The sequence below is a fragment of the Condylostylus longicornis genome, unplaced genomic scaffold (assembly GCF_029603195.1).
Source record: "Condylostylus longicornis isolate FDR11 unplaced genomic scaffold, ASM2960319v2 ptg000027l, whole genome shotgun sequence".
NCBI classification, from domain to species: Eukaryota; Metazoa; Arthropoda; class Insecta; order Diptera; family Dolichopodidae; genus Condylostylus; species Condylostylus longicornis.
In genome coordinates, this window is record NW_026577996.1 from 2,929,702 (window position 1) to 2,950,401 (window position 20,700).

Genomic DNA, 20,700 nt, shown 5'->3' on the forward strand with positions numbered 1-20,700 from the left:
GTATTTAATTAAAAATCAAAATTTTGTGTTAAAAATCCTTGTTACACAGTTATTTCATTTATTTTTTTTTTCCTCTTGGTGTAATTTTATTAAATATTCTCAAGCTTAAAATTAAAATTATTAAATTTAATATGAATTTAATTAATAATATTAAATTATGTTGACTTAGTTAATTAAAAAAAAAAAATACAAATAAATTTAAATTTTCTTAATTAATTAAATTAATTAATAAATTATAATAATTTTGTTTAGTATCAAAATAAAAAATAAAATTAAAAAATTTTTCAAATTTTAAATAATAAATTTTGTAATATAATTATAATTCAAATTTAAATAGAAAAATAATAAAGTGTGAAATTAATTGTAAAACAAAAAAGGATATAATCGGGATCGGATATGGAAGATTGCGATATTTCATCGGAAATTTCAAGCGAATTAATGTCAAACACATTGGGTACGAACTTTGTTTTTTAATTTTAAAATTATTTAATACAATCTAATGAAATTTTGGAATTTTTCAAAATAATTAGATCAAATTAATAAACTTGCTTGAAAATTTCCAAAAAGTCCACAGAAAACTTCTAAATATTTAATAATAATTATTTTATAATTTTTTTTTACTAATTTCCCTAGTCATATAAGTATAATTATGTAAAATAATTTTTTACCACACATTACCATAAACCAGACATTGTAATAAATATATTTATAGGAGACGTTTTCAGTTTTTAACTTATAATTTTTACAAATTTCTTATTAACTCCTAAAAGTATGCAAATACATTAAAAATTTTTGTGCTTTTATACTGACTTTGAGCGATTTTACTTATTATTAGCAAACAATTTGCTGTTAAGCTATTATATATTTATAAATTAAAAATTAATTTTAATTAAATTAAAAATTTTAAAGTTAGAAGTTATAAAATATGTTAAGTACAGATAAAATAAAGGCATAATTCGTCGGTGTTCAGCAAAAAAACTTATCACACATCAGTCATAAATTTTGAATTAAACCTTAAGTGCGGGTAAATTGCAATGATAACATTTTGTATTTTTCGATGTTTCCCAAGTAAGAATCTCGAAATGTGGTAAGATCTGTATTTTCTTTTTTAAATTTTAAAAACTCATATTTTTACCTCAAGTATGGACGATTTTTATACGTTTTTTGAAACCACAATTCTTCCCTTGGCAATTGTTCTAAAATTTCAAAAAATTTCAAAATTTTTGAACACAAATCGCTCACACATTAAAAAATTTGAAAAATATTTAATTTTAAAATAGGAAGAATGAAACTTTCTCATAAAATTATTTAATCTCTATGTAAGGCTATTTGAACAATTTGAAAACAAAAATTTCTTCATATGACAGCTTTTTTCCGCAATTCTCGGCACACCCGTCGTAATTAAGCCTTAAATGACGTATGCAATATGCCACAATGTTTCAATTATTTTCATTGAATTTTCGAATTCTTCGGAAGGCACACACTTATGTACATACATAAATTCCATTACATTATACAAAAAAATTCCCATTATCATATATAGGGTAATTAATTTTAATTCATAAAATATTGCTTGCATGCAATACGTTCTTAACAAATGTGTTTGCATATAAGTGCCAATCAAAACTAGAATTTCTTACAAAAAATATTAAGTAACTATAATAGATTAGAATCTACACATACGCAGATTTTATTGATATTGAAATTTAAAATAGCGGTGCAAAAAATTCATTTTTAACGGTAAAAATGTAACCGTTATGTAAATAGAAATGTTTGAATAATAGGCAATCACGTGGCATAAGAATATTTTATAATAGAATCAAACATGGAATTGAATTGCTCACCACAATCAAAATGTAAAATAAATAAATTTTATTTGAAAATCAAACAAGTTTAAATAATTTTTTTTTTTTTGAAAATAGAAAATGTGAAAAGTTTGTTTTTTCCTCTATGGGTAATTAAATTTATTAAGTTGAAGAAAAATTTTTCATATTTATTTTTTTTCGAAATCCCATTGACTTTAAATATATGTACAGGTAAATAAATGTAAATCAATTTTTTTGATATGGCCCATCATTTTCATAAATCTTTTGTACTAACAACAAAGAAAACTAGAATAAATTTCATATTTGACATTCTTGTTCAAATTCAGATATAATTTGATTACTTTAAGGATTATTTTTTATCTCTATGTTTTATGTATGTGTATGTAGAATTATTCTTATTCCCTTTTGTTCATATAAAAACAGTCGATCTTTGTTTTACTTTATATTATGCACGAATTACAATATAGTATACGCAAAATATTCAGCATCTTTGTTGTAAAAGTGAATAAGGAAGGGGTTCAGTTTTGTCAGGTTTTGAGATATGAATATTTTTCATTTATGAATCACTTATATTTTTGTAAATACATTTTAAATAGTGTAAGGTGAGGTTTTTGCACATAAAGTAATTTAAAATTTTAAAACCAATAGTCTCTTCTTTCCTATAAGCCTCTAGTCTGTTATTTTCCAAATCGGGCAATCTTTTCGGTAGTTCGCTTGCCATCTCTTGCTATTTTTGAAATGCGGTCATTTTTAATTCTAGAAACGTGTTCATTCTAGGCACGCCTCTTGGATCTTACCCATCTTACCACGTCTTGAACATTTAAAAAGTTTATTTTTTCTGTGCTCTGAATTCTATCGTAATCGTTTTCATTTCTGCTGCACGTGAGTTGGCTTTTGTTTTGCTCGTTTTAGCCCTAGTTTCCGCTGCATATATCATAATTAGGGGTACACATGATTTATACATTTTAATCTTCGCTGCTTGCCTCATGTGCTTATTTTTCCATATAATATCGGTTAGACAACCACTGACACTAGCTATGCATATTTTTTGCTTTTCGGTTTTGGCAAGCAGAAACCTTCACCCCTTAATATTTAAACGACATTACTTGCTGTATATTATTTTGTTGTTCACCGCTAATTTACATCTTAAACGTTCTGAAACCAATAGTTCTCAATCAAAAGGAGCAAACAGAAAAAATAAATTAAAAATATACAGTTATTTTTTTAAGAAAATGACAGATGTCGCGATTATTATTAGAAAATTGACTTTTCGCCAACATTTAACACTTAAGACTTAAACAATATCTAAACTATACAATATCTTCCAGTATTGGAAACTGTAAACACTATTAAATTGGTCTTAAGGTTATGACTATAAAAATACACTTGTGCTGTAGTCCTGCTGTAGTAAAAATTTACTAGTACAGTAAAAATATATAAATTTCATTTATACTGAATATTTCGAGTATGCGGAACCAAATATCGCATTCATGCATATCCGAACCATATTGCATCAGCAAATTTATACTTACACCGTTCTACCAACAAAATTGAAAAAAGTGCTTATTCTTTTAATTTTTTACGTTCCTGTACCGGTTTGCGAAAATTGTAAACACTTTCTAAAATAGAAAGTTGCAATTTTATATCTAAATGCACTCTTGCCTGAAACCTGTTTCTCTAGAAAATAATTTTTTCTTATCAAACTCATAATTATAATTTTCGTCTCCTAATCGTAGCTTTAAATTTTTTCCATACATATTTCTATAAAAATTAACGGTAAGTACATTTTATAGCAGGCATTTATCCGGCGAATTCGATCACAACTTTTGTTATAATCCCGAAAATATGCAATATTTTTTTCATTTTTTTACAACTTTGCACTAAGAGAATATTGGTGTAAAAAATTGAAAGAAAAAAAAACTGGTTTATGATAACGGTTAATTTTTACGGCATTTTTTTTTGCCGTAGAAAATATTTAACAGTACTCTTTTACGATAAAAAAAACATCAGATCGTTTTAATTGCCATTTTGTCGTTGCAATGCTTGTCTATGTTGTAGAATAAAAAATCTCTATTTTAATTTTGTAGCAAAATGTGCTGGGGAAAATTTTTCACGTTATAAAAAAATCTGCACGAAACTTCTCATTATTTTATTTTGCTCAATTATATTACTAAACCACAACAGAGGGAAGAGAAGACAGGTGAAAAAATATTTTAAAAACCAAATTAAAGGTTAGTTTATAAAGAATTTATGTAGATATACTGAATTTGGAAGAGTTCAACAAGTAAGTCATTTGAAGGATTAAAACTTTTCAAAAATAAAAAGTTTTACTATTTCTAATCTTGGAAATCATATCTTGCACAGGAGTCAAGGTATAATTAACATCAGAAAAAAAGTTGGAATCACCGTTTAAATCACCGTATACTGAAATTTGCTCAATTGTGACACTTCGTTCCATACAAAAACGGTCTAAAACTACATCGAATTGATTTCCTAAAATTCTGAAACTGTGGTACCTTAAATGCGTAGGCACACGGATAGACCAAGATCTTATAAAAAATAGTTTCTTTTATGCGTTATTGTATAATATTGGGACGGTTGTATTTTTGCTGAAAACTCGATGCGCAGAATTTTTCATAATTAAAAGAGAGCAAAAAATATATTGCTTGATTTGACAAGTTAAATGTAACATAAACTACTATAATGTGCTACTCCTATAATAGACTATGTAGTACTCCTATAATATATAAAGATGTCTGTGAATGTATATACAAAAGAGTGCATTTTGCAATTGTTATTGTTGCATCTTACACTGAATTTAATTTTATACATATAGTTTGTATGTATTTTGAGAGAATAATTAAGAGATCAAATTAATGTGACAGAAGTTTTAGACGTTTAATTTGAATGAATTTTGAGAAACATTTGCGTTTGAACAAAATTTTATAGACATTTACCTGTACGCATTAAAATATTATATTTAGTTCTATATCTAGATTTAGTAATTAAAATGCTCTCGCATGAATTTATGTATACGTTCTCTCTCTCTATATACATACAATTTAAATATTTGCCCCATGTTATACATTATTAAAAAAAAAGATCAGGTTTGAAAAACATTTTGATTCAATTAAATAAGTTTACCCTTAAAATTCGGTTATAAAACTAAGAAATACTTTTTCAAAATCCCAAGACACTTCTTTAAATTATATAATAATTATTTAATTATTTGTTCAGTTTTACTTATATTTATATTTTCTTTTAAATAGGATTAAATATCGCAAGTCACATTTGGTGCAAAAACCAAAAGCAATATTACACAAGTGATTTTTCTTTTTTTAAATATTATGATTCATTCTGTCTTACATACATACGAAATATACATACATTAATCACTTAAGAGAATTGATATGCGGTTGAGAAACTATATATGGCTAAATATAAAATGCATTTAAATAATAAAATTATTTTACGCTGGTATTTGTACATGCATGCCCTATGATCTGGTGTTTCTTCTTCTTTTTTTTTTGGTGTATACATGTATTCATTGGAATTTTATTTTTTAATTTGTCTTCTTTTCTTGTTTCATTTATAACGTATATATAAACCTAAAAATGAAGCATATGATCTTAATCTCCTCATAAAATTCAAATTGAATCAAAATCACTTCGTCAATTTAATTTTAGGGTTGATGTGATTGAACCCTTCTCCCAAGGGAAAAATTTTGTGCATTAATAATTTTTTTTTCACTTTATTTTTATTTTATTTAAATAGATATTTTGGTTATATTATATGAGTTGAGTGGGTATAGAATAGCAATTGAAGGCTCAACAGTAAACAGTAAAAAAAACCAGAAAAAAAAATGAAAATTGTAACAAGTCCTTTTTCCTAACCGTTTTATATAACATACAACAAATATGACAAAAGGAAACGATAAATCAAATCTAAAATTGTTTAAGGATTAAATAATGTTTTTTAATGAAACTGTTAAAAAAATTCTTAGATTAAGGAATTTATTTTTTTTTTTTTTTTTGACTAATTTTTAATTCATTCAATTTTTATATTTTTTTTATTTTGCATGCATATATAGATCTACGAAAATCTCCTTCAACTAATACCACGTCTCAAAATTTAACATCATGGAATTCTCAGCAACAACAACAGCAACAGCAACAACAACAGCAACACTCAAACAAACACAGTCTCAAAGAAAATATATCTGGAACAATAAATGGCCAAAATAGAAAATTTCAAATTATGAATTTAATTTGTGTTGTATGCGGTGACACCAGCTCTGGCAAACATTATGGTATATTGGCATGCAATGGTTGTTCAGGATTTTTTAAAAGAAGTGTACGAAGAAAACTAATTTACAGGTCTGTATGTATACATACATATATGTATAAATGTTATAGAATAAAAATGAAAATATAAAAATTGAATTAGAAATAAAAATGTCATTAATGTAATTGAATTTAAATAATTTTTCCTTTTTTCAAACTATAATATTCTTCGTTCTTTTACATATGTATATATATGTGTGTGTATGTATTGTTCAATCATATAAACATTTTGCTTGAGTACAAACAAGTATAAAGGCAAAACGGTTTTTAGATTGACAAATTTTTAGGCTTAAACAACATGATATTTTTGTTTTTTTTTTTTTGAAAATGAAGAAAAAAAATTTGAATCCCCTTCATACTTCAATTAACTTAGAATAAAAAAGAGTATAAGAGAAGAAAATAAAAAGTGCCAGGATATAGGATTATGGTTTTCATATTAAAATTGAAAAATGTACTTATGCATATTTTAACTATCCTTTTTAGTCATCAAAAGGCCATCAATATCATTGATTTTTCCATATTCGTGTATAGTGACGACCCTTAACCTAATAAAATTAATTTTGTTAAAAATTACTATTATTCATTTGTATGTTTATATGTGTATACATTTCTGTATTCAAAATTTAGTTTAGGTTTTTAGCACTTAAAAATAAAGTACAACTGTTGCCTTCTTGTTATGCTTTATTTGAGGATCCTTGTCTATTATATGGTCATAATATTCAATTTCTACTTTGTGTATATGTAGTAAGTAAACGTTTTGTTACTTTCATACTAGAATAGAGGAATTTGTTGTACAAACTTACATAAATCTTAAGAATTATTTGTCGTAGTTGAAACTGGTGCTATTTTGTCTATCTTATACACTGACATTTGAAATTAATAAAGAAACCGTTCGCTCCCGCCTCTCTCCCCCCCCCCCCCCCCCCTCCTTTTTATTTAATACAACAGATATTTATCAGGAAAATTCGATCAGAACTTTTGTTATAATCCTGAAAATATGCAAAATAGTTTTTTTTTTTAAAATGACAAGAAAAACCAAAAAGTGCGTAACTATAATAAAATTTCATGTGTAAATAATTTTGGACACAATATCTTTCGAACTCCGCCAAAATTCTGGTAAATCTTTTAAATTAAATTCCGCACTTTGCAGTTCTTTGATTTTGATTTCTTGCCGGTAATAAAAGATTTTTAGCTTCTTATTTTGAATGGAAAATTATTTTGAAATTTTATTTTAATTACAAAATAAGAAATAATTATAAAAATGATTAAAAATAGATTCTTTTACCTTGTTTTAAAATCGTTAAAAATAATTTTATAAAACTCACTTATATCATATTCTGTATATAGTTTATCAGAGGTGAAGAATCTTTTTAACCATGGAGGCCAAATTTAAAATAACAATAATTAAGGAGGCCGCATAAGTTTTAATATCAATAAATGTAGCTTTTGTACAGTTATTGCTGTGCAAATTTTATTTTCTTTTTATTTTAAATTCAGTTTTTATTTATTCCATATACAAAAGGCGGCGGAGCAGGCCCGTACAAAAACCCTTAGAGACCACATACGGTCTTGAGGCCGTGGGCTCGCCACCTCTGGTTTATATTGTGCATACACAGAAAATAATTTTTGCAGTTACACAATGATGCTACTTTTTTTTGAGTGGCACTATTTTAAATTAAAAAACTTAATACTCACTAGCGCCCCTAAAACAAAGTATAGTTCGTTGTGTAATTACAAAAATTGCCTTCTGTGTATCACTATAAATTATATACACAATGCTTGTAATCACTTTATAAATATTCACTTTTACAGCGCTTCTTTGTACTTTATTTTTCATCATTAGGTAAAAACGCCTACGTAGTCCAAATTTATTTTGTCTTAAAAGCAAGAGACAAAAAAATATAAATTTCACATACGTTTTTTTTTCTGAAAATATTTATTTTTTTTTGTAAATATTGCACCGGGAAGTGGTATCCCACCGTATGAGAATCCAGGCCTTTGATTTTAAATTTTCGAATGCTTGAATATTCAATAGTGTATAGCTTTATATGTATACAATATTTCTAAAATAAAACATTAATATAAAATTAATTACCACATTTCCATAATACGTGATTTTAAAAACCAATAAAATAAAATAAAAAATACCAGTGACCTTAATTATTTAATATAAAAAAATATTAAGGCAGGCTCGTTACCTACCTGCCTTACAGTAGCAACTTACTCTCATAACTGGGTGAATCTTAACAACGCCGAATAATACAATGAAAGCATGTGTTTTTACGATTTATGCGAGCCACCTTTCTATACACTGAAATGAATCAAGAAACAACATTATAATATGAAGTCTAATTATTGTTAGCTCAGAATCCACAAAGCACTTGACATTTTTCTTAATGGTAATGTAAATAACTACTCTTTTTTTTTAACGAACTTTTGGGATCACTAAGAATTTCATTTCATAGAGGCAATTTTACTAATCTTAAACACAGAATAAGTGGGTTTTATAATGATTTTTATACCTGTTCCATTTTTAAAAACGGATCTCGAAACGAATTTTTTTTAACATGAATCATCTGGAACGATAGGAATTTTCCCCTAATCTACCCTCCCCCTAAAATAATTCAAATTTTTTTTACTAAATTACTTAGGGATCAAAGAAGTCTTTGCAATCAATCGGTGATTTTTGATTTCGTAATGCTGATTTTTCTCATAAGGCCATACGATCAAAAGTTCTTTCAAAAATTTCGGAAAGCCATCTAGAAAAAATAATAAAATTTAGAGGAAGGATTACACAACGTATTAGAACAAAATAGGCAAAATTTTTTTAAGTTTAAATAAAATAAATTTGAATTTTCTTTCAGGTGTCAAGCTGGGACAGGTAGATGTATTGTTGACAAGGCTCACCGAAATCAGTGTCAAGCTTGCAGATTAAAGAAATGCTTGCAAATGGGAATGAATAAAGATGGTAAGTGCATTGTTATTATGTATAAGGTTTGCAAATCAGTGCATTTAATATTTTTAAACTAATACTCGTACTCCTTAAAACTAGTAGCAAAACTGAACTGAACCACGTTTCTGTCCGAGAAAAAAGGTCTCTTAATTAGTATAGTCTCTTAATACTGCCCATAGATTTTCACTTAGAATTTTCTATTGTGATTTTAACAGTTTTCGGTTGTTTATTTTTCAGAAACTTTAATACTTTTACACCAAAGTATCTTCAGACAGTGATGAAATTATTGCATAGTTTTGAGAAAAATTTATCCCAAAACTATGCAATAATTTTTAATTTCATACAACAAAGGGAAATCAAGGGAAATGTGTAAATTACTTACACTTACCGTTTAGACTGAAAACTAATTTATATTTTATAATTTGGCACATAATTAATAGAAAAAATTAATGTTTTCTGGAATCTCTTAAACTTGGTGCTAAAGACTTTGGGCCTTGATTTTTGTTGTAAAAAATTTAAATGCTTAATTTTTTAATAAAAATATAGAAAATTTCTCTTTTATACTAAAATATTTTATTTATTTTAATAAACAATCGTCATTCGTTAAAATCCGTCTTTTAGTTTTAGATTTACATGCTTACGTTATTACGTTACATACATGCTTACAAATCTATCAATACATGTACATACATATACGATTTTATATAAGTATATTTGTGTGTGATACTAATGCTATTATTTCTATCATTTTAACTGTAAATGGGGAGAATATACACATACTTATCTATTACATATATGCTTATATACATACATCTTTGAGTAACAGTAAAAAAAAGGGGTTTGTTCTGACCAATGAAAATATATCATTTGAAACGGGAAAGGTTTGAAAAATCAAATAAAATTTAATACGTTATGGGATTGCCTACACCTTCTTATTCTTTTTGTTTCTTTTTTTGCCTTTTCTTTTCTTATTTATATGTGTACATATGTATGTATATTTAAAATAAACAAATATAAAATGATGAATATTTAGAAAAATAGAATTTGATTACACAAATAGTGTTAAAAATTCAAAAAAGGAAAAAATTAATTCATAAAAAAAATTCAATTGACTCTTTCGTCTGAAGTCATAGAGTTTTCTCTTTTTCTTTTTTTTGACAGGAATAAACGGTATATGCATACATAACAGGTACTTCTACATAATATAGTAGTTTCTTTGACTTAGTTGGGTCAATCAGTTCATAAAAAACATTCAGTATAATAAGATTTAAGAATCTTTTGATAAAAGAAACCTCTTTGAAGGAAATTAAATATTGCTGTCACGTAAAAAGATTTTTTATTTTGTTTTTTGTGTACCTATGTATTAATTTCATGATGCTTATGCATAAAGTAGAAAAGTTTCCATTATTTATCAAATAACGGTAAAAATATTATAATAATTTAAGGGTGTTTTTGAAGAGTAAAGTAATTTTAATAGATTTATAAGAGAGTTTGAAAAATTTGTAACAAATAAAGAGAGAAAGAAAATTCTAACGGTAATGTGTGTAGATATTTTTTGTATTATTTTTCTTTTTTAATAGTTATTAAGTGAGTACACAGATTAACGTATATATTTATGTATGTATGTATAATGGATGTGTTTTTTTAAAAAGGGAATAAATTAAATAATCATTAATTGTAAAGAAGGTTTGGTGTACATGGATAATCTATATCTATTATAATTTCATTTTAACTTATTAAATTAATTGATTTGATCCTGCGGAGGAATTTTGAAAAAAAAAACACACTAAAACTTTTACATATACAATAGTAAAATTTTCAGTTAGTGAATTTCAAATCTACTGTAATAGATCTACTATAGTTATTGACAACGAAAACGAAAACATGTTTTTCTTTGACAAAAACTTAAAAACAACATAACGAAAATCGTCCTCACCCGCCGGGTATGTAAACTATAAATATAAACGAACGGAAAGGTAAATAGAAATTTAATTTTGTTCTCAACTCAACAATAAAAATTGCAATACACTATACAAAATACTTGTGAGCCTAATCTTATTTAATTGTAAATAATTTTGAATATTATTACATAATTTAAATAATGGTAATAAGTGAAGCAAAGTATTACGAGTACATCGTATTGTTTTTTCCCTACCATGATTGGGTTACCGACGCCATACTGTTCGGAAGCAAGAACACGCTCTAATATGTTTATGAACGCAACAAAAAGATTAGATGAATCGCTAGGGTATGAAAATAGTGAACGAAGTAAAATTATGGAATGTGACATATTTTTTGGGTAGGTGCTCATAATACACAAAAAAAAAACCTGCTCCATAATCATATTGCCATATTGTTTAGCTGTTTGTGTTTGATTTCCAGACAACAATTGAGATAATAAATTTAAAGCGCCTTAAATAATTTTTTCAGAACAAAATAATAAATATGTACGTATAGCAATTTGGAAAAATTATAAAAAATCAAAAGAAAAATTTTGTACTGAAAGAATTTTTGAAAAATTACAATGAAAATTTCTAAATCAATGGGAAAAAGAATTTAAAATTTAGGCACGTCAACTTGTAAACCTACTAATTTATTTATTTTGCTTATTTTATTAGTGTAAAACTTTTTCGGATTAAAGGAGATAATTTCGAAATTTCCACAAGGATTTAATTTTGAAAACAACGAAGAAAAAATAAAAAATACATTAGCAGGAAATTTGAATAAAAAAATTTTTTTTTTTAAATTTATTTCAATAATTTCTGTTTAAATTTTTCCAAAACTTATTTAATATCAACTATATTCAAGAACATAATATAAAAAAATTCTTTTACATATTTGCAACTCACATTAGTACTGCCCAAATGGCAGCCCCTTTGAAAATTTTTGTGACTCGTCACAGTTAAAAAGTACGTATTTCATATAATACGGGCCCGGAACACTCAATTAAAATATGAATAACTTTATAAGTAGAAAAAATGAAGGCAAATAAAATATTGGACATAACAATATTTAAATGAAATCATAATAGAAAGGTGTAGCTTAAGATTTTTTAAAAGAATGACCACAATCATTTGATTATTCATTTACATATATAATTTCACGTCATGAATAATATTAACGCAATTAACGCTATCCTAAATATCAAAGTGAAAAATAAATATTCATTTTAATAATGTTAAATGCTGCATTCCTTAATTAATTTTGCAATAGACCCTCATTATGTATATTAATGTCATAATTTTGAACAATAGAAAAACATGAATATTAAAAAAAAGTTTAACGGTGTTACATTCAATGTGGGAATAATGTGCATAAATACTGTGTGTTAATAGTTATACTAGGGTGGGTCATTTATAAACGGGGAAAAATGAGAAGTTGTTTGAATTTCAATATGGATATTATTTTATCTGATATATTATTTTGAGATCTAAGCAAATACTTACATAATAATTGGTATATGAAATTAAAAAAATCTCATATAAGTTTACATAAAACCCACATTTTTGAAATTTACAAGCTTTCATCATTTGAAAAATGATTACAAATTGAAAAAAAAAACTCTTTCAGTTTGTTTCCAAAGTAATCTTACACAACTTATTCGCTATTGTAATTAATTATAATACTGGAATTCTATATATGTGGGTGTTTAGGAGACTATTACTTAATTGAAATGCTTTAAACATTTAAAACAAATTTTTTTTACAGAAATAAGTGAAATTTTTGAAATTGCCATGAAAGAATTTCATAATTCATTATTCACCATTGAGTCTGACAAAACACATAAATTTGCATTGGCCCACTCTATTTTTATAACCCTTCTTAAATTAAATTTAAAAAATATATTTAGTTCAAAACACATATACCTACAATTTATATTAGTTAAAATACATTTAATTTTGTGTAATGCGGAAAAGCAAAGCATAAACAGTTTCCAAACCAAACATACTAAGATTTTACTATTTAAATGTAGATATAAAAAAAATTACATAATTCTGATTTTAGTATATGCACATACAAATGTACATATGTGAACATCTCTATATACAATAATTATGTATGAAATCAAAAAGTGTAACAAGCAGGTATCATACGAAATAAAGTAATTTACTTTAAACACCTATTGACAAATTTTCAAAAACACATCAAAATGAATCATTGTTTCTACTTCATTTAAATATATTAAGGACGCTTCAAGTGCTTTCGCTTCATTTAAAATTCCAACATTATTTTTACCACATACGATGAAAATCAATGAGTGTGTTGCACGTGCTCTCTATTTTTGCATAATTTATTGGAAATAGACAAAACGTACATGCATATGTACATATTTACATACATACACATATTATGTACGTACAAATATGAATAGTATTTTTAATTTTTCCTAATACACATTAGATAGATAGTCAGAAATCTATTTTGTTGCAATTAAACATTCATACATACTTATTTAAATGAGAATTATTTTAACTGTAGATGTCTGACACTGTATAAATGCAAATAGATTTGTTAAAAGAGTTTCCAAACTAATTTAATATGAATTCTTTTTTTTTTTTTCTTTTCCTTTCTAAATCACTGTCTTAGCTGTACAAAATGAACGGCAACCACGAAATACTGCCACACTTAAACCTGAAACTCTGCGGGATATGGAACATGGACAAGCCTTGAGGGAGGCAGCTGTAGCTGTTGGTGTTTTTGGGTAAGAAATAGAAAAAAAAAATAATATGTACATGAATTTAATTTTTGTTTTAAAACATTTACATATTACGAATATAAGTATACTATTACACATTATTCACATAAATAGCTACGTAAACTAAACTATAGTTACGTATTTACGTATGTACATATATGTACATGTTTTATATTTTGAAAATACCTGATTTATCATTAAATAATTTTATTATTCAATACAAAACAAAAAAAAAAAACCGAAAGAAATGAAAACAGACAAAACCTAGTCTGAAAACTCGTCGAGAGTTTGAAATTAGCTATTGTTTGGATTCTGGACTTGAGTATTTAGGAGCACGAGAAAAAAACTTTGTAGAACTAGTTCCCTTTTATGGGTTGCGAATTCAACAAATGTAAATGCTAACCGGATTTTAATCGATTTATTAAAAAATTAGGCAAGTACAAACAAGAGTAAATATTTCAATTGTATTACAACGAGCTAATTTGACTTAACTAGGTCTTTGAGGGAGCTATGACCTAAGTAATCTAACCGAAAATTTATTTAAGACCATTGTTCAATATGCCAACGTAGAACGAGTCTTCTTTTTAAAATGTTTTTAGTAATTTTTGCTAATTACTTTTAAGTTTTATCCCAAATTATCATTTAAGTTTTAAATTTTAAATCCCAACCCATCATTGGGATTCTCTTAGTATTGCGTTAAAAATTTTTGACTGCAATATAGAAAATTAAGAACCTAGAATACAATAGCTGTCGTATCAAATAGTTTGCCATGAATTTATAATACACCTTATTTCATTAATATTTATCAAAAAGATTAAATGCTTTTGCTAATAACTTTTTTATTTCATTTATTAGATCTCCTGTCGTTTTATCTGCTCCGTGTTGCAATAACGGGCCAATAGTTTCCTCATGTAAGTATAATAATAATTATTTTATAATGTAGGTTTTAGTAATTTACAAAAAATTTTATCAAATTATTTTAGTTGAAGTTTTACACAGTTCCGATAAAAATTGCAAATTTCATTTAACGCCAAATTTGTCGCAATTTTCAAATTTTTCAAATGAAAGCTTTTCCTATCAAACTAACTCAAAGGGACTCAAAGAAAATAAAGGTAAATTATTTGCTCATATTTTTTTACCTTTTTATTTTCAATGATTAATTTTTACTCTCAACTAAATTAACTGAATTATATCAGAAAACATGCATTTTAGATTCTGAAGTTAAATTTTCGGATCTATATAAAGAAAGTCGATCATCTTGCGAATCATTAGGGTATTCTATAGATAATGATAACGAAGGTAATTTACTTAAATTTTGAATTGAGTTTTAACTATTTTGATGAACTATTAACATAGTTGTACTCTCAATTAAAAGTACAAACTATTTAAATATTTTCTTTTACATAGAAGATTCAATCGATGTTACCAATGACGAAGATGGCGATGCGCAAATATCACCTATACCTGGACGTCCTGATATTAAAATTTTAACAAATTCAATTTATGCTGGCTGTTCGGAGACTGTATATGAAACTAGCGCAAGACTTCTTTTTATGGCTGTTAAATGGGCGAAAAATCTGCCAAGTTTTGGCAGTTTAGCTTTTAGAGACCAAGTATGTGAATATTATTTAAATTTGGTATATTTAAAATTTTTATTGAATTCTTCGTACACGAAGCACTCATCAACCAAATTTTTAAAAGAAGGAACCAGGTACAAGTCATGGAATTAATAGAAAAATAATTGTGTGAAGGCATTTTGCAATATGAATATCTATCTAATCAAAGCATTTTTTAATTCGTGTTTTTTCGATTGCCATTACGCATTCTAATTTCATGCTTTCTGTCTAAACATTTGCTTCAAATTTTTTAATGTCTAAATCTATTAGTCGACTATAAATCTAAAATTTTTAAGTCAGAATAGGCTCAATTCTTGTTTGTTCCTTTTTTAAATATTTCTTTATAATTTTAATCATATTATAAATATACACCAATATTATCTGCAGTTTTTTGATTAATTAATTTGTTAATGATTGTAAATTTTTAAGATTATTCTACTTGAGGAATCCTGGTCTGAACTGTTTCTTTTAAACGCTATACAGTGGTGTATTCCATTAGATGCCGCAGGATGTCCCCTTTTTTCCGAACAAGAACATTTTGAAAACGTTGGTGAATCAAAAAATGAGGTAACCTTAATTTAATTTCTATTTTGTTATTTAACAAATATGAAAGGTGCAAATTCAAATACATATTTCTATAAAATACATCTATAAAATTTTCATAGTTAGAAAAAAATAAAAAATTTTTAAGTTTTTTGCATTTTGCCATTGAAATATATCCTAGAAAATGCCATTTTTCAAAATTTAATTAAATTTTATATTTTTAGCTTTCATTTGATATCCGAACACTGTTTGAAATCTTTAGCAAATTCAAAGCGGTTTTAGTAGACCCTGCGGAATTCGCATGCTTGAAGGCTGTAGTTCTTTTTAAACCAGAAACTAGAGGACTGAAAGATCCCTCACAAATTGAAAATTTGCAAGATCAGGCTCATGTAAATTATTTTTTTATTTATAAAATTAATATTTATTTTTATATATTTTGTACATAAATGATTATTCTTTAGGTTATGTTAGCACAACATTCGAGAACACAATATCCTGCGCAATTAGCTAGATGTGGACGTCTTTTACTTATGCTTCCTCTACTGCGTACAATTAGTTCTAACAAAATTGAGACAATTTATTTTAAGAAAATAATTGGCAATACACAAATGGAAAAAGTTTTATGCGATATGTACAAGAATTAAAAATGTATAACAAGAGAAAATATAAAATAAATGGATAAATGAAATTTCAATTAAAGCATTCCTTTTAAATAACGCTTACGTACTTCTTGTAGAATACAAAAAAAAATTAATTATTATAAAATTATGTTAAAAAGTTATTTCAAAATAATACGACCTTTTTTATTTAAATAAATATTTAATTGTAATTTTCTCTATTTGATTAATAATAAAAACTAATAATTATATAATTATTTATGCATTTTTCTTTTCATTATGTTCATATAAAAATAAAATGTAACTTACAAATAAAAAAAATTCAATATTTTTAATTTATCCATAATTTTTTAATAGCTAAGCCAAATAAAAGAAAAAATATGGATTTTTGCAAAGAAAAATTGTAAAAATATGCAGTATTTCTCTATTTGCCGTAAAAAATCTACCAATATAAAAACGAATTGAAATAAATTTAATTTAATAATATCGTTTATTTGTATAGGTTTTTTTTAGGTAAACGGCACTGAAGTAGAATAAAGATAGACAAATCAATAAGAGCACTTCGAAATTTATGATTTTCAAGTAGAATTTGTTCCTTTATCAAAAGCACTATTTTATACTTAAAATAGTAATTTTAATAAAAACTTTTTTACTTTATTGAAAATTAATTTTCGATTGTTTTACTCTTAATTGCAATAATTGACAATAGTGTTTTCCAAAAAAAAAAAAAAAAAAATTTATCAATTTATAAAAACTAGGTTTATTATATAACCTTATTTCGTTGAAGTTTTCCGATGCAAATGAATGTTTGTTCGAAGCAATATTGTATCAGATTAATTTTTTACTATTTCCTAAAAAAGAAATTTTAAGACTTAAGGTTACTGCATGAAACTAAATACAACATGTAGTTTATTTGCATCAAATTAATACCAAAATATTTGATGATATGATCGATTATTCAGTTTAATATTTTTTGTATAAAAAAATTTTTTTTTATGTTTTACTAAAAAAATTTGCCGTATGAATAAAATGAATAAAAGATTAAAATTAATTTTCTAATAAAAATTACTTATGAGAGTTTAATAAAATAACGAGAGTTACTCTTAAATTTGATAAAACTGAAATAAATTACATTGCGTTTTTCAAAATAAAAAATAAAATTACTTTTTGATACATGCACAATAAAAATGTTTTTCATAATTTGTGATTTGATGTCAGCCATGTTAAGCCTTCATATAGACCATCCCCTGATGTCGCACAAGAGGGCTGTACATACCAATTTCGATCTCTTATTCTAGTTAAACCCAGTTTTTCTTGAATTTCGTGTGGTTTCATAGCTAAAATAATTAATAAATTTATTATTAAAATTATATACATGTGATTTTCTGTACCATTTGGAAGATCTTGTTTGTTTGCAAATATTAAAATAATCGCATCACGCATTTCTCTATCGTTTATGATTCTATGTAATTCGGTTCTGGCTTCATCTATTCTATCTCTATCAGCGCAATCAACAACAAATATCAACCCTTGTGTGCCTGAAAATTTTGAAATACAATGTTTTAATACATATCATATATTATATAAAATATATATAACATTATTTCTTTATTTACCAGTATAATAGTGTCTCCAAAGTGGACGAATTTTGTCTTGTCCTCCTACGTCCCATACATTGAATTTTACATTTTTATATGTTACTGTTTCTACGTTAAACCCCACTGTAGGTATGGTTGTAACACTTTGACCTAATTTTAGTTTGTATAAAATAGCTATAATCAAGTTATAAGGATTTTCATTACTAATTAGTTTTTGAAAAATTTTGTTTTGAACATTGAAAATTTTGATTGAATTTTGTTTTGATCATTGTTTTTGAAAAATTTTGTTTTGAAATATTTTCATTTGATATTACGTTTTTGAATAAAAAATAAACTTGTAGGTAAACTGATATTTTATATTTAAATAGTTTATGCATAGGTAGGTACTTAAAATTACAGGGCTCTTAAAAATACAGGTAGGGAATTATTAGTGCTCTTTAAAATATTTTGTAAAGGATACTAGTTTTTCCTGCAGCATCTAGTCCAAGCATTAGTATTCTCATTTCCTTGTTCCCAAAAATTTTTGAGAGTAACTTTCCCATCATATATTGGATTATGACAGCGTTTACTAGAAAGAAAAATTTAATATAGTTTAAATTAAGCAAAATCACATTTTATGAACTAAAAATTTTACATTGCTGTTTTACTTTTTAATTTACCAATATGCTGTTTATTATTTTTTCATTATACATATCTAAATTCGATTATTAAATATGACCAATTGCTATTAACAAGAGCACAATCATTTGTAATTAATTTGTAAATTGTTTAACTAAATACGTTCAATAAACTTTAATAAAATATATAAAAAGATAAGCAGCTACATAAGTATATTTTCTTGGCACATAGATGTATGTATTATAATAACACAGTTGTTAATTTGAGATGTAACCAATATGAATTATAATTAATATTGTCACAAGTTTCGAAATTCCTTTTAAATGGATTTCGTAGATTCTAATAAGAACATTAAAACCATTGATAAAAACAAGAAAAACACATTTTAAGAATTTAATACAACAAAGTAAAAGTCGTATTGCAATACGTCCACAGTTACCTAATAATCTAAACTATAAAAGATTTTTCATTTTTACATTTTAATTAATTTCATTAAAGTTAACTAAAAAATTTCATTTATTTAAGAACTTTCGTTAATGTTTCCTCTTTATTCGACGATGACACATTTTATCTTTTGTGGATTATCAATATAAGAAATTTGCTTCCATATACTTATTTATATTGTTACTAAATACATATACATATAGCTACACATATGTATATATATACATAAAATGCACACATTTATGAATCCCGAATTTATGACTATGTGTAGCTAAAATTTTAGAAGTTTTATATTATCAACAATATCTAAATATTCTAAATTATACAAATTTTCTATTAAAGATATTTTTTTAAGCACTTTTCTACACTAAATTTAATGTCATTTCGATTCTGTATTTTGCCACTCATAAGATAATAATCACAGCACAGCATATTGACAAAAATTAGCAATTGTTATATATGTAAGTAGGTAGATGAATACCTACTTGTTTTATTCCTATTTTATTGAACTTCTAATGCAAAATATATTGCTATTGCCAGATTATTGCAAACAAAAAAACTTCCATTAATGACAACGAACAAAAAATTTTAGAATATCAACAAATTTCATATTAATTTATATATTTATTACAAGAACTCTCAAGCAGATAAATCCATTCTTTAACACATATAAACTATTTACCAACAGCTTTTCGAAAATACAAAAGGCACCACACCTCCCAGTAAACTTCTAATTTATTAAACGTAAATGTGTGCGTAAATATGCATATATGACACAAGGTAATGACAAATGTTCTTACATTTTTCTGACATTACCAGAACATGAAGTTGCATTGCATTATGAATTCAATGTCTTGACAGGTGGTTGGTTCGTGTTTTAAATAGAGCTGCCATAATCATATTTTATTTTTGTGTCATTAGCCAGATAATTTATAGTTTGCTTTAATAACTCAAAAACTTGATTTTTCAAAACTTAATTTTCGAAATTGTCTCGTCTGAAATAATATATTCATGTCATATTTTTACTATTTAATACTGATTGAGGTACTTTGGTAAAAATTTTGGAAATTCACATTTGAAAAATTATAAACCTTTTGTTCCCATTTACTTTTCACATTTGTCAAAAAGAATAGTGTCACTATCTAAATAATATTAGCTGTGTTTACACGACGACTCTTATATCAATAGTTGACAAACGTTTCATCCGCGTTGCCAATAAATCTGTTTTGCATTTATGAAAATTTTTATAAATTTTATTCTATTTTTTTGAAAAATCAAAATTCTAAACAATATTCGGAAATTCTAAACCGTAAATTAAATTTTCTTCTTATTGATGAAATATTTACTCCTATAAAATTTTAATATCTTTTTTTTTTTGTTTTAAAAATGAATGATAAAGTGAAATGTGGTTCCGTCACATTGTTAAAAGTCGACCTTTGTTAGCCG

General features: G+C 25.5%; 2 protein-coding genes across 7 annotated transcripts; one reads left to right on the forward strand and one right to left on the reverse strand.

Annotated features, from left to right (window-relative positions):
• Window positions 1–316: 316 nt before the first annotated feature.
• Window positions 317–16,749, forward strand: LOC129607404 (photoreceptor-specific nuclear receptor). Its single transcript, XM_055518410.1, has 11 exons — window positions 317–454; window positions 5,917–6,202; window positions 9,034–9,137; window positions 13,710–13,824; window positions 14,674–14,729; window positions 14,802–14,930; window positions 15,031–15,117; window positions 15,226–15,431; window positions 15,864–16,001; window positions 16,202–16,366; window positions 16,439–16,749. Exons 1-11 carry the CDS (start codon window positions 397–399, stop codon window positions 16,619–16,621), a joined length of 1,527 nt encoding a protein of 508 aa, XP_055374385.1. The 5' UTR covers window positions 317–396; the 3' UTR covers window positions 16,622–16,749.
• On the reverse strand, window positions 16,357–19,945 carry LOC129607405 (ADP-ribosylation factor 6). 6 transcript variants are annotated; one of them, XM_055518412.1, is made up of 6 exons: window positions 19,740–19,945; window positions 18,653–18,760; window positions 18,211–18,366; window positions 17,986–18,132; window positions 17,759–17,931; window positions 16,357–16,535 (listed from the first exon to the last, which is right to left on the reverse strand). In XM_055518412.1, the coding sequence occupies exons 2-5, from the start codon at window positions 18,735–18,737 to the stop codon at window positions 17,789–17,791; spliced, it is 531 nt and encodes a 176-aa protein (XP_055374387.1). In that variant the 5' UTR covers window positions 18,738–18,760; window positions 19,740–19,945; the 3' UTR covers window positions 16,357–16,535; window positions 17,759–17,788. The 6 variants fall into 6 exon arrangements, with proteins under 6 accessions (XP_055374387.1, XP_055374390.1, XP_055374391.1 ...); XM_055518415.1 differs by lacking the exon at window positions 16,357–16,535 and having other exon boundaries at window positions 17,358–17,931; window positions 19,736–19,945; XM_055518416.1 differs by lacking the exons at window positions 16,357–16,535; window positions 19,740–19,945 and adding an exon at window positions 19,250–19,396 and having other exon boundaries at window positions 17,358–17,931.
• Between the last annotated feature and the right edge of the window lie 755 nt (window positions 19,946–20,700).